The 15,012-nt window shown below is 40.4% G+C and overlaps 1 protein-coding gene across 5 annotated transcripts in view; it reads left to right on the top strand.

The window, feature by feature from the left end:
- Positions 1-2,332: 2,332 nt before the first annotated feature.
- Positions 2,333-15,012, top strand: part of shroom2b (shroom family member 2b) — a 30,513-nt gene continuing 17,833 nt past the window's right edge. Inside the window, exons 1-3 of one of the 5 annotated variants that reach the window (XM_005919904.2) lie at positions 2,832-2,970; positions 14,460-14,561; positions 14,859-14,876. In XM_005919904.2, the coding sequence (XP_005919966.1) occupies positions 14,467-14,561; positions 14,859-14,876 (113 nt within the window). In that variant the 5' untranslated portion in view covers positions 2,832-2,970; positions 14,460-14,466. The other 4 variants (XM_005919906.3, XM_005919909.2, XM_005919910.2 and 1 more) reach the window with 4 other exon arrangements.

The following is a 15,012-nucleotide window of genomic DNA, read 5'->3' as shown; positions in this document are numbered from 1 at the left end:
TATTATTATTTTAATTTTTGCAAGAAGATTTATATTCATTATGGAACAAAAGAGGAACTTTCTTAGGGTTTGGGGGGTTTTATAGCAGTTTTTGCTATGTTTGACTGCTTTCTTGGCTCATGTGTAGCTTGTTGGGGCTGAGCATCAGCCAGCCGGTCAGCAGGAGTTCAGCAGGAGGTCAGAGGTCAAAACCACAGTGCCGGAGTCTGACGGTATATATCAGAAAGAAAATGCAGACACAAGTAATATGTGGTTCAGAAGCACACGTTGTCCCCTGAAAATGCTAAAGCCCTGCAGTGTTTCTTCTACAAACACGAGCTTGTGGGATGGAGAGGAAGGTCGGCTGCAGCCTGACAGTCTCTTACGTGGGCCTCTCGCTGTTTGTTTGCTCCTGAGGCTTAAACAAAAGCTGGTATTGTGGAGGCAGCAGGGCTCCGGCCAGTGCTGTTATTCCAGAGCACAGATAACCACTTGTAAATTACACCGAGAGGACCACCAAACACCCCTCCCTCCAAACTTCTGTCAAGCCAGCTCAACTGGGAGATGGTAAGAGACCAGTTTAACCTGCAGGTCAGCAGCTCATCAGATTTCTAACTTTTGAAAAGTCTGTAAATGTTGCTAACAGTAAAATGCAGACATGTCAGAAATGAAAATTGTCTGAATGAGAAATCCAATGATCCAAAAGCAACACTAAAAGAGTGAATCAGCGTAACAGGCTTCCAAACAATAACACGAACTCAAACATAACAAGAACTAATGCTCAAGATGCTGAAATTATAAATCAAAAACTCGACCTAACAATAAAGAAAAATGTTAATTATTATTATTAACCTTTATTTAACCAGGAAGATCCCATTGAGATTAAAAACCTCTTTTTCAAGGGACACCTGGCCAAGATAGGCAGCAGCAAGTGTCTCAGTTACAGAAATTACCCAATTAAACACAGGCAACATCTAATTGAAACAGTTGCATGTTATGGACTTGTCCTCAAGGATTCGTAGTTTAGATTTAAAAGCACATAATGATATGAATTCAGTCATTTTCCATTCGTTCTGCAATTTGTTCCAAGCCGAGGGTGCTAAATGAACAAAAGCTCTTTTACCAAATTCAGTTCGGGCAAATGGAACAGAAAGCAACAAGTAACCATGCAGACGAAGATAAATAGAAGAGGACCTAATACAGAGTCCTGTGGCACTCCGTTGTGCACTGTAACAAAGTCAGAACATAGACCATCAGATTTTATGCACTGATACCTATTATTGAGGTAGTTTGAGAACCATGCCACTGCTCTGTCAGAGAGTCCCGATTGGAAGACTCTAAATACAACGATCAACAGTGTCAAATGCTTTTGACAAATCAATAAAAACTGATGCACAGTGTTGTTTCTTATCAAGTACAATAGTAATATCATTTACCACTCTCATTGCAGCTGTGATAGTAATGTGATTTTTCCTAAAGCCTGATTGATATTCAGATAAAATGGCATTGGTGTGTAAAAACTCCTTTAACTGCTCACACACAAGAGCTTCAAGAACGTTGTCCAGCACAGATAGATTAGATATTGGTCTGTAATTAGTTAACACTGCTGAGTCGACCCCTTTTAATAGAGGAGCAACAAAAGCTGATTTCCATACTGAGGGAATTTCATTCATATCCAGTGTGAGGTTGAAAAGTGTTGTGAGAGGCTCTGCCACAAGAGGAAGAGTGAAGCAAAGCAGAATAATAATATAATAAATGATCATATCAGCATAAATATATCAGCACAGACAAAGTCCAGAGGTCCAGCTCAGCAAGTCTTATTAGTGACGACTGCTTGTCACAGCTGTCAATCAAACCAGTCATGCCAACTTAAAGCCTCAACAAAATCCCCCCAAATTTGTTTTTAAAAAAATGATCTACATGATGTACAGTTTGTATGAAGGTGGAAAATATCCATAAAGACGAGGAATGCTTGTTGTACCAGGTTGTAAACATGTTTATTTCTGCTGTAAAGTTGGACTTTTTAACATGGGAGTCTATAGGGACTGGTTCACTTTGGGGACAGCCTCTAGTGGACATCAGAGGAACTGCAGGTTTTCACCCTGGTGGTTGCTGCTTAATTTTTTGATGAGCATCTAAACTGTAATAAAGATGTGATATGCCTGTAGATATAAAAATGAGGACTCATAAGAAGAGCTTTGTACAGTTTTGAGTAAAAGTATTTGCACCTTCTTGATTTCTTAGTTTTTCCATATTTGTCACATTTACATGTTATTAGCTATAGGGGGCAATTTCTTTTTTACACAGGCCCAGGTACATTTTTTAGGATTCTTTTTCCTAATAAATGAACTAATTTGCCAAATATTAACATTTGTTTCATGACTTAAAACATGTAGGTGTATAAATATGAAAAAAAACAACCTATAAGAAATCAGGAGTACAAATTCATTCTCACAGCGCTATGCACCCGTACAGATAACCTTCTTGATTACATGTGTCACCATGTCCTGTCCTGTCAGAAGAACATGCTCGTCTTCTTGCTTGCAAATGGCAACAGAGTCTTAGAGCTTGAATCCAATTACTCCCTGCAAAGCCACAGCGTGGACCCAGCTTTGCAGAGTGGGTTGAGTCAACAGGAGGGAAAGGTGGACTGGTGGTGTTTCAACAAGCTGCTGCTGGGAAGACCTTTAATCTGAGTGGGTTTAGAGAGCAAACGACGGGCTCAGAACAACAAGACGACCTTTAAAGCTCTCTGAGACACTGCTGAATTGCCGTGGGAGCTCCTTCAGTGCAGGCGTCCTCCCCTGTTTGCAGGAGGAGTGGTATAGTCCATGTTGCCTAGGTGAGTTGACACTGCTTAGTGGGATAGGCCGTATCAGCAGAGCCCATTGTTTTCAGGGGCTTTGGCTACTCAGACTCCTATGTGTGTGCATGTTTCCACTCTCTGGACATGTGTGGTTTTTAGAATAAAGAGAAGATTTCCACTCCCAGGTACTTCCTCTTTTCCTCTCTCTCTGTTTCTGTCTTTTTTATTCTGTCTTTTTTACTTCATCATCTCCTCTGATTCAATCAGTTGGTTTCCTCTCAAGTGGGATTAAATCAGGAAGCGGTGAATAACTTTGAGATAACGGCAGCTTTTCTCTGCCTAGATGATATATAAAGGTTGAGAAGCTGAGGCACATTTTGCCAAAGCTTAACAAATAGCTTGAGGGGAATTTTTTCTGTTTTCCTTCATTTCCTGCGGATTCACACTGAGGTGGAAAGAAGGTGGATGGCATTAATGTAGGTAAACCATATCTGTGTGGGTAACTGATTCTCCGATTTAGCGGATATGCTCGGTGTGGATTTAAGAGGCAAGTAATGTGTGTGGAGTCTTAAACCTGTTGCTCTGTGTTACCACAAAGATAAGTAAGCTGTTTTTTTCGAGCCTGCGTTCACGTTTGTTGGCAGGATTTTAGAGGGAAAAGGACATTTTTGATTTTACAGGGACTTTCCAAAAACCCCATCTCCTGACATTTATATAATTCAAAGTGCAACTGATGTGGTGTTTTAAAGGCTTATCGTTAGCTTAAAATGTTCACAGATTTGAGAGCCTGTTACACAGTTCTTAGATTTTAAAAGCTGCAATGATACAAAATGCTAAAAAAAGACACCCATAAAAAGAGAATGAAATCAAGCGCGTCTTCAGGGATTGTTTCTTAGATGCTGTTGGAAATAAATAGTACATAAACATAATTTTTAGGAGACTGGTTTGCTGCTTAACAGCTGGAGTTGAATGAAAGCTTCTGAAAACAACTTCAATTCCCTCTGAATCTATATGTTAATTTCCTGGGGAAAGCTTCAGGTTTCAGAACATTTTCCTCACTTTACACTAAAACAATATTTATGCCTAAAGTGCTGACTTTTAGTAATTTCATTACATATAGTGTGAAATGTTACATTTAATGGAAACTGGTCAGATGAAATTTACTTGATTGGTCAGTTTATAACAAGCACATGTTCCTTAATGATTCATTTTTTAATAAATATCCTTTTAATGTTATATATTAAGTTGTATAAAGTTATATTAATCAGAATTATTGCTTTGTGTTTCTTGAGACTGAAGTAGTGTTAGTGAGCACAGGATCACAGCGGTGTCCTGGATACAAACATAATACAAACATCTTTGTGGACTTTGTTGTCTGCAGTTTGCTGCTGTCATTTCAGCCTCCTGGACTCTTTTGCTTCGCTTTTTCATCTGTATTCACATTAGACTTTAAAACAAAGCAACAAAGTGCTGAGAAATAATAAAGGCAACAAACATGAACACTTAAAATAGTAAAATGGAATTAAGAGCAATTTCAGATTCAGACACAAGTATATAAAATCAACCAAAATAATAATAATTACTATGTTAAGTAAAGATTATTTATTAAGTGAGTTTCACAGACAGCCACAAAGTGCAGTACACACAAAAAAGAGTAAAACAAATGAGAGTGCCATAGTAGCTAATGTACAGAGACAGTAAGACACAATAAAATAAACAGATTGTTAAAAGTAAATAGATAAATAAATAAATTATGATGATAATGATACTACTACTACTACTACTACTACTACTACTACTACTAATAATAATAATAATAATAATAATAATAATAATAATAATTATTATAATTAATATTATTATTATTATTATTTATCCAGGTAAAAAATCTCATTGAGATTAAAAATCTCATTTCCAAGAGAGATCTGGCATTATTATTATTATTATGATTATTAGTTTTAAATGCCCAATAGAAACCCTGTTTAAACAAAACAGGAGTGCAGAAAGTCAGCTAAATAGTAGTAGCTAATGGTAGTGCTAGCCCGGGTTCTACACACTGAAAGGCACTGTCTTCTGCAGTCTTTAATTGTGTACGAGGAACACTAGCAAATTCTTAGCCTGTGAATGAAGAGATTTCCCAACAGTTGTAGGGCCCAGACAACAAAGGCTCAATCACCTTTAGTGACTAGAAGAGCCTTCGGGCAGCACGGTGGCACGGTGGTTAGCACTGTTGCCGCACAGCAAGAAGGTCCTGAGTTCAATTCCACCATCAGGCCGGGGTCTTTCTGTGTGGAGTTTGCATGTTCTCCCCGTGTTTGCGTGGGTTCTCTCCGGGTACTCCGGCTTCCTCCCACCGTCCAAAGACATGCAGCTTGTGGGGATAGGTTAATTGGATAATCCAAATTGCCACTAGGTGTGAATGTGCGAGTGAATGTGAGTGTGAATGGTTGTCTGTCCCTGTGTGTTAGCCCTGCGACAGACTGGCGACCTGTCCAGGGTGTACCCCGCCTTTCGCCCTATGACAGATAGGCTCTAGCGCCCCCCGCGACCCTGAAAAGGATAAGCGAATGGATGGATGGATGGATGGATGGAAGAGCCTTTGGGATTGGTCCAAAGTCAAGCCAGAAGGTCTCAAGCAGCAGCCGGGCTCAAGCTCAAACTAACAGATAGGAAGCGAAGGCTGCAAGGACTGGTGTGGTGTGGTTGTGCTACGTGTTTAAAAGCCTGATAGCAGCATTCTGTGTCCCTTAGGATAACTGATAACTGGATCCTGTTCAACATATTCAGACTATCTTGCCTTTATCTGGTTTCCCTTATCCTAACATTGATAATCAGGCTCAGCGGTCACATGAAGATTATTATCAGCTCAATGATTGTGTTCACATGAAAGTGTTAAGTTCAGGTCTGCTAGGAGCAGAGAGGCTGATTTTACAAAGGAAGGTAGAACCACGGTGTTAGAAAAGTGTGTGATGCTTCTCAGTATCACACCTCTGTCATGAAGGCGCAGTAGAGTCTGGCAGTAGTTCCATTAAGACGTTCAGCTCCATCCACAAAGCTCCATTCTTCCACACCAAAAAAAGGGTTGACCAATCAGACTTGGCGCGCATGTACATCTTAAAACCCCTGAAGGTTCTCATCTATGTAGTTTTTATGACGTTGCTTAGCAACCACCCACAAAACTGCTACATTTGTAGCCACATTTTGACTTTACGGCATAACAAAAAGATCTCATTTAGACCCACAAAACTTAGATAATGTGCCACAGCCTGGCAATCACCTAACAGAAGTAACAGCAGAACCTCAACATTGCACAGGACCCATCAAAAAACTGGCTAATTATTATACTGAATCACATTTTGTCACTGCTTTAAGTATATCAGTTTGCCAACAGCCTGAAAACAAATTTAAAAAAAGCTGTAGCATGGACATATAGTAGTAGAATTAAATTGTATATTTATTGTTAAAGCTCATTGTAAAGAGTAAAGAGTTTATCTGATCTGCTGTTTTCTGGAGATTTGATAGATCAGCAGGAGGTGATTTCATACTTACTAATGCCTAAATTTGATCAGGTTAAGACTAAAATTAGGTTGCTGGGGTTTTTGTAAAGATACTTGAGACTGTGACTCTGAATTAGTCAAAATTGAAGATGTTCCAGATGTTTGGTGATCACGTATTTGAACAAAGTTTTTGCACTTTTCTCGGCACTGCATTCGATTCCTCTTCTCTCCTCTTTGTTGTTCTTTTTTTAAAAAGCTATTTCTTTGTTTCCCGTGGCGGGCAGTGACACATCGATAAGCCCAGCTGTGATGACGCTGGCACTTTCTTTTGTGTAGGCAGCGTTCACAGCTCAACGGGGGCGAGATCAGCCCCGCAGACGGCCGCTTGTTTGGGTTCCAGTGTCAGCAAGATGGTGAATCAGCAGCATGTGAAAGGGTGAGGGAGGAATGGAGTGACACAGGGAGTGGTGATGTCATATGAGTGATAAATAATCAAACATTTCTTGCATATGTCAGTATCCTGCTGTGGGTCAGCTAATTAATTACAAATACAAAAGTTTGCTCGTCTTGTTGGGAAAACAAAAATAAATTGGGTACTGAGCTGTCTCAGTTACAAAGTTGAGCTTTTTAAAGAAGCTATGCAGAAGGTTCCCTGTGCAAATACTGACACTTCTGGGTATGATGCATCAGGGAAAAACATGTGAAAAAAATCTTCTGTCTTTTTATTCCCTGAGGACAAGATTATTATGAAACAGTGCTAAAAAGCAGAAACTGACGTTTCGAAAATAGAAGAAACTGCAGTTCCTCTAGTGGCCACTTGGGGCTTGATTCAAGACTCAAGTGGCCGCTAGAGTCCCCATAGTTGAGACGTCCATCTTTACAGCAAAAGTAAACGTGTTTCCATCCTACTACAAAAAAGATTTTAATCTCTAAGTTTCCCCTTTCATAACATCTCTGAGCAAGGTGAATTTTATCATAACTAATTAATTAACAACAGTACTGAGAGCACACTCGCCCATAAAATAATTAAGTGGAATTTAAATGTTTATTTTACCACTCTGTGCACTAAATCCCAAGACTCATGATTTTCTGGAGCATTAATCTTACCTTTGCAACAGTGTTGTATTTTTACGTTCTTTATAGAGTTTTATCACCATTTTACATAATAATGTCTCTGATTGGAGTAGGTGGTGCTCATAGGGATCATTTATGCAGAAGAAGAGTCACATGACACGTGAAATCCCCGTTGTTATGTGAGCGTGCACAGATCCTGACGTAGAAAGTGTGGCTTAACAGAAAAAGTTGATAACCACCTTCATGATACCTGTTATCTCCAACTGTGGTTTTAGGATTTGCCAAAACAGCCTGGCTGATCTTCCTAATGTGCACCTCGGATTTACCTCCAAACAACATCCATGCATGTCTGGTATTTGTGGGTTCAAACACTGCTATAATTGGAGGCTCACATGTGCTTTTGCCAGTTTTACATGCAATGCAGTATAACACATGTTGTGAATCAAATATAAAGATCAGACGTGGCTCTGCTTTTCTGACTTTTTAAATCACAAGTTGGACAATAGCAGATCGTCTGGGTTTGAATTAGCTGTGAAATTGTTTAAAGTTAAACTAACTGGACACATACATCAGTATTGGTCAACCTAGCAAATTAAATTAATGGTGCATTCATCAAAAGCTCCCATAAAAACCTGAAACCCATCTTTACTGTTTTGCCTCGTTGGCCTAAAACAGCAAGAATTGGAGGAAAGATTGGCTCTTGGAATAAAAGCATATACTAACTGTATGGCTATAGCGAAGCAGCCTCAGACCTTTGTGTGGTTCCTGTGGTGTTTTAAAGTTGGCGTATCAAAACTGTTGACTTGTGTGAATGTTTACAACACAGTAACTGTAAAGAAGCTTATTTGTCTCATTTTTAGAGCAGCCGTGAACGTGATAAGGTGGGGGATTTGAACAGTAACATGCCTTCACACACAGTTTTTAAACTGCTGCAGAGCTGTCACCGTCTCCTCCCCCTCTTTGGAGGAGTTATCTCAGGGTGAGGCAGTCACTCAGCCTCTGCCCCCTCAGTCTGACATTTGCTGGTATCTCTGAAAACAGACGTGGACCTGGGCCAAACATTCCTGTCTGTGCAGCAGTTCCTGGGAAGGACACAGAAGGAGATGTCAGCAGTGGGAAAAAACAAGGGTTGTGTGAGAAAAACCTTTCATAGAAAAATGTGTTCGTTTTAGAGGTTAAAACCAAGAATGTTTTGAGAGGTTGACATGAGCCACTGATTTCTAGACTTTTTGACCACCGTGTTTGATTTTTCTGAGCCAGAAGTGTACATTTTTGAATGATCACTGGCTCCTGTCCAGTTGGGCATTTTAGCTTCAGATACTACAGGGATTGAGTCCTTTTTAAAAACGGCCTCAAGTGGCCACTAGAGGAACTGCGGATTTTGGCCCTCTGAAGTTTTTACTCTCAGCTAAAATTTAGTGGCATGTTTTCAAAGCACATCATCCAGGTAGTGTCACATTTTATGACATGAATGGCTTAATCCCACATTCCCATGATCGTGCTTGCTCTGTCTTCATTTACTTTCCCAGCAGCCTCAGTGGCTCTCTGCAGAGGCAGCAACTCCCAGACCAAACACTAGATTACAGCAAGGACGCTGGACAGGACAATAACTCCTCCTCCCCTCCATTTTCTCAAATCCCCCACTTTATAATCCTCAAGGAAATCTCCTCCCCTGAGGAGGAGTGTGTTTGTGTGTGTGTGTTCAGACTGGGAGCAGCAGGAGGAGGAGGAGGAGGAGGAGGAGGAGGCAGTAGCTCTTGAGTCATGGGGTTGTCAGATTCCTCTGGGTGCTCGTCTCCATCAGGCTGGTGGGAGTACTCATGTTTAAGTGCGTCTTTTTTTGTCCTCAAGTGTTTTTTAAAAAGCAGCGGGTGTGGAGAAATGGAGGGAAAGTGTGCACTGTGAAGCAAAACTATCAGCTTACACGTACACATGAAACAACTTGTTTCATGTAGCTGGTAAGTTAATGTTTAGTCCTTCATTAATATCATTGTTTAGTTAAAATAATAGTCCTGATTTCTGCACGGTGTCAGATAGATCTGAAGACTTGCTGCTGTCTAGAGCAGGTGTGTTTTAGATATTTATACGTTTTTGACCTTCTAAGCCTTTTTCGACAGATACTTGGGGATTTTATTGTAAGTTTGAGCATTTCTTTCAGATGCAAGCTCTCTTTTAGGTCATTGAAAGCTGACCGCCTGCAAAAAAAAAAAAAACGCAAATAAAATCCCTCCAGGGTACACAGACTTTTGGAAACAGTGACAGAGATACCTGCGCTTGCTTCCTGATGTCGTCACACGGTGTCCTCCCCTGGCTCCAACTAAGCAACCACATCATGTGATGATGCAGAGATTATTACTGAAACTCGATGAAATGCCGCTCGGCTCTGAAAGGTGCTGGAGAGAGGATTCAAATACGGGTTACAAGTGTAAGCAGAGTAGTAGAATTAGCACTGAATTAGTGGTGGGGACAATTTTGAGCAATCAGAGAAAGGGTATAAATTATGACCATAGTGGGTTGCAACGCAGCTCGCAGAGGCAGCAGAAATGGTTTTCACACTGAAGCAACTTAAAACTATGAGATATACCAACTGAATATAAAGAAGATGACCTGTACTGGCACTGAGATCAGCTGAAGCGTGCTCCATACTAGGATAAAGGTAATGGTAAAGTTCAGAGTTAACAGCAGATACACGTTATTAATAATTGAAGAGATCAGAAACAAATTGCTGAATCTGTTTCAATCATTTTTGATTAATTAACAACATGTTATTACAGGAAAGCTTTCATTCAGAACTATCCCACTTCATTCCTAACGATCTATTACACAGTGCTGTGCAAAAGTCTTGAGCCACTCATCTTTTCTTTATATTTTGCTTCCAAGGAGCCAGACTTTCTTCTTTTTTTTTAAAGTTCCCTTGAGGAGTGTTTCTTGGGACATTGGCTGCTTTTTCACTCATTTTCAGTCCAGTCCTCACACCTGACCATTTTCATAGGAATATTTTTTGTTTGTAAAGCCACTTAACTCTGACCTATGAATGAACACGACAATGATCACAGACACGCGTCAATGCTCGGATAGAAAAACACACAGTGGAACACTAGCATTCATGGATCTTGCTTTTCCAAATATAAAGAAATGAAGGCTGGTTCGAGACATATGCACGGCACGGTCTCTAATGATTAACATGTGGTCATAATGTGGACTCGTGGTTATCGTCGGGACTCTATTATTTGCAATAGAAGTGACAGTATCAGAGCGTCACAGCTGGTTACTAAGGGACTGAACTCTTTGTTTGTGTAACTGTTGTAGCACCTTTATTGCACCCTGTAAAAATCTTATCTTAAAGCATCAGCTGTTCTGTTTCTGCTAACTTTTGCAGATAGTGTAGCCTCAATACTCAAACGCTACGCAAACTCTGCATTTTCTTATTTATTTATTTTTTTACCAAAGATTTACATTAGAAGATTCTGCTCCATGATTGGCACGGATTGGCTTTAACTCAGTAACCAATCAGGTGGGAATATTATCAGTTCTTCCTTTGACTGTAACCTCCATCTGTTTCACACGGTCCAACAAAGCTCTCGCTGTTTTTTTCAGATCCAGATTTTATTTACAGTAGTCAAATATTCACTAAGAAATCAAGACGAGTAGCTTCTAAAGATCATTTGTTACTTTTCACGTGGTTCAAGCGATAATGCTTGCTTGCATCCCAGGGTACATCTGGACTGTAGCTGGGTCGGAGAGCCAAATCATTTTATTATTAATCGTTTGGTAATCGGGCTGGTTCTTACTGCATTTACTTTTCCATTCTAATTGTCCTCTTGGAGCTTTACAGCTTTACTTTACACAACATGCCTCATTTAAGGCAAGCATTTTTTTTAGCATTTGTCCTCTGATGAACATGAATGCATGGGAAGCAACTTCAAGTCCAGTATCTTGCCCAAGAACACTTTAGCATGCAGACTGGAGCAGCCAGGGATCGTCCCACCAACCTCCCGAGCAGTAGAACACCTGCTGTTCCTCCTGAGCTACACCCTTTTACAAAAATGCTTAATATCAGCCATCCACTGCAAGTGACTGGGAGCCTGCTGCTTCTGTTCTGCTTCAGCAATAGGCCCAACTGGAAGCTGACTGAATCGCTCTCACAGCCATTTGGGTCAGCCACGTTTCAGTTTCAGGTTCAGTTCTTCCTGAATGAACGCGGTGCGGCTCGTATTTCCTGGAAGCAATATCTGTGACAGCACAGCTGCGCCCCCCTGACAATAGACCCTCAGCGCTTCATTTGCATTTTCTTTGTGCAGCAGCTTGTTTGGAGCTCTCACTTTTTGTGTCGCATGGAGGGGAGGCAGTGTTGGTGATTAAATACAGATATCGACTCTGTAGAAACAGCAAATGATTGTGCAGATATGGAAAAACGTAAAGAAATATGGGAGGCTAATGTTAAAATAAATTCACCCAGGCCCAACACTAGTCACTCATATCTCAGCTGTATTTGTTTTGATCCTCTGTTTTCTAATGTATGTTCTGCTACAGTGTAAAAGCAGACTTTCTGCATTCCCATCACGGTGCTCCATGGCTCTACTTTACTGCACTACAGGCTCAGCTCAGGTTGAAAGTATGAAACCTTGTGCAGAGAATATCGCACTTAGTGTTGCCAGACCCAAAATGTTTGATGCTGATCTTCAGGAAATGATGTGAAGCAAACAGGGAAAGTGTCGAATGTTGATTAGATACCAGTGAAGTTAAGACAGAGAGCAAGACTTAAAACAAGTTATAATGTTAATATAGCCAGGCAACAAAATACCTCGCTATCCCATTAACTTGGCTTCATAGTGCACTCCTCAGATCCCAAATTAAGAAAGCTGCTTATAAACTCCAAACGCTCCATTTTTACCAAACTGTACAATAAATAAAGTTTACCAGATTTGTAGTAGGAAAGATTTTTGAACCTCCAGATCACAAAACAACACAGCAAAGGGCACCAAAGACCAAAAACCAAAACATTTATTGAATCAATCAAACCTTTGGATGCTTATAAATACATACAATTTAAAAAAAAAATACAATTTGAAAAAAAAATCTCATTATTATCTGAAAAAGTTTGACTTACTAAACTTCTGAGAAAATAATAAGTATAAATATTTAGATAATGCTTGAAAATTTGTTCCATCACAGCGAATCATGGAAGGCGGCCAGTATCGCTGTCCCGCTTGAAGCGAGGGAAAATACCTCCCTGCATTCCTTTGCTGAAAGAATGTGGCGTCGCCATCGCGGCCTGGCAGGATTAATGTTTGGCTCAGGGCAGGTAACAGTCTCATCTGGTCCAGATATTTCGTTCCTGGACAAATAAACAGCAGTGTGTGTTTTAAAGCACCAGCTAAGATGAAAAAGAAAGCTAGGTTGATATCAAGGAGTGGTATCAAAGAGAGGTTTGGGGGTGTCCAACTCAGATCTAATTTTTCTAAGCTGCTAAGCTCCATCGGGACCATATGTCTCTGACAGATCCGTCTTTTAATTTGAAAGTCCTTCACAGTAAGAGACGGATCAAGTCCAGGAGCCAGTAAACCTGCTCGCTTGACCTTTAGACATCATTCTGGATTAAATGTTCCTCACAAGTTAACAGCTTACACTTGAAAACAATGACAAGACGGCTCAGTTAAATGTCACACATCATGGTCCAACTTGTTTCTCACAAAGACTGCAATTAAACGACAGCTCTAGCTTTAAACTTGCATTATTTTTAAGGACCAGCAGGGGCCAACTGCGAGCTAGACAAGTAAAATATAAAAGTGCCCAAAAATCCCCAAATTTTCTTTATCCTTTTGTGTATTTTGTGTAAATTGGTATGAACCAATTTAAAAAAACAAAACAAATATCTAAAGTAGATAGCAGAAAAAACTTTTTTCACCAGGTGTAGCATGAATGACTGCGAGTCAGGTTTCACTCTGTAAAAGTTATGAAAATACTGTTTATGCTGTCCTTCACATTTTCCAAAGTTGTAGAAGATTGGAGTCTCTGCCAGGCCAATTCTGGCCTCCAGGCATCGTATTTGACACCTGTGTCCTAGAGCAGCGGTCCCCAACCTCTACTGCGCCACGGACCGGTTTAATGTCCGACAATATTTTCACGGACTGGCCTTTAAGGTGTCGTGGATAAATACAACAAAATAAAATGATACGACCAAGACAAAAACTGTGGTATTTTGTAAATATAATAATAATAAACATGAATTCACTGTATAATTGTGTAACTTTATTAGCAGCGTCCTCCTGAAATCTGCCAACAACATTGAGAGTAACATCCTCCTCTCTGCCCCTTAATGCTCTCTCTGGTCGCTATGGTAACGCGTAAATATTTCTTTCAAAATAAGACACACAACTACAACACGGGAAAACACCCAGGGAAACCGAGTTAACGATAAAATCCCTGAAAAACATAAATTTCACACGTGAGCCTCAACTCTCGCAGCCCGGTACCAAACGACTCACGGACCGGTACTGGTCTGTGGCCGGGGGTTGGGGACCGCTGTCCTAGAGTATTGTTCAGATGTTGGTGGAAGTTGCACATAACCTGTGAATTATGAAGAATCGTGTGCCGGATCAGAGTCACTGACATTCTGGTTAAAAGCTGCTGTATAACTAATATTATCCTTATATGCTGAGCTTAGTTATTAGCCGGCTAGAAACTGATGAGAGCAGGGTAGTCACAGTGAAGAAATAAAAGGAATCCATGAGAACCAGTGATTACCAAATAAAACAGGAAATAGATTTAAGCATAACTATCCAGAACCATTTAGAGGTTTATGGGAAAACCGTCCTCAGCAGCCTCACTCTGTACCTCAGTCAACACTTTCCAGATGACTTCATGAGCTCAACTGCTAATTTCAGATCATTCTGGGGGAAAAGTGAGGCTTATTTTGTAAATCAAGGTCACGTGTAGACTGAAAAAGGAAAGGAGGTGACGTGTCCCTGTGGGGAAAAACCAGAGCATCTGGAAATTAATAAGTAAAAAACTACATTTGATTGACATCTTTTATTCTAACGCTTGACTTTTCCTCCACCTTTTCTTCTTCCTGCTTCTCTTCTTCGCCCACTGCCCATCAGGGTTAAAATGGTAGATGTTGTGTCACCAAGTACAATGCCATCAGAAACTGAGGTGCATGTGGCGAGGAGCTTTCTCACCAAGATTTTGCGAAGCTCTATGAGGTACCATCCAGTTAGCTTGTGTCTGGCTGTGTTTACTGGTAGTTTCTTGGTGGACCTACATGGCGTCAGATCATTGTGCTTTGTGTTCTTTTGTAGTAGTTTAATGTGTATGGTGCTAGCTGTCCAAGTATCTTTAGTTTACTTGCACATTTGTGTCTGTCATCAGTTCTGTGATGTGGGAATTACCAGATTTTACACGTACAGCGCATTAACATGACTTGCTTGCATGGTTTTCTTGTGGTTTGATATGTTGTGGAAAAATTAATGTCTATGATCCTTTTTCAACATGCTCTCCAGGAAGAACCGCTTCAAGGGGTACGTGCATGTTTGATGTGAGCAAAATTATACTGTGAAGCTGTCGATTTACCTTTGTGGAGTCTTACCTATCAAGGTGCTGATGATGTTTAAAATAGGGTTTGCAGGCCTGAGGCACACAGTGAGCACCCCCCCC

Source organism: Haplochromis burtoni, unplaced genomic scaffold (genome assembly GCF_018398535.1).
Source record: "Haplochromis burtoni strain Fernald_Lab_line unplaced genomic scaffold, NCSU_Asbu1 Contig_39, whole genome shotgun sequence".
Classification (NCBI taxonomy): Eukaryota; Metazoa; Chordata; class Actinopteri; order Cichliformes; family Cichlidae; genus Haplochromis; species Haplochromis burtoni.
This window is presented reverse-complemented; position numbering and strand designations above follow the sequence as displayed.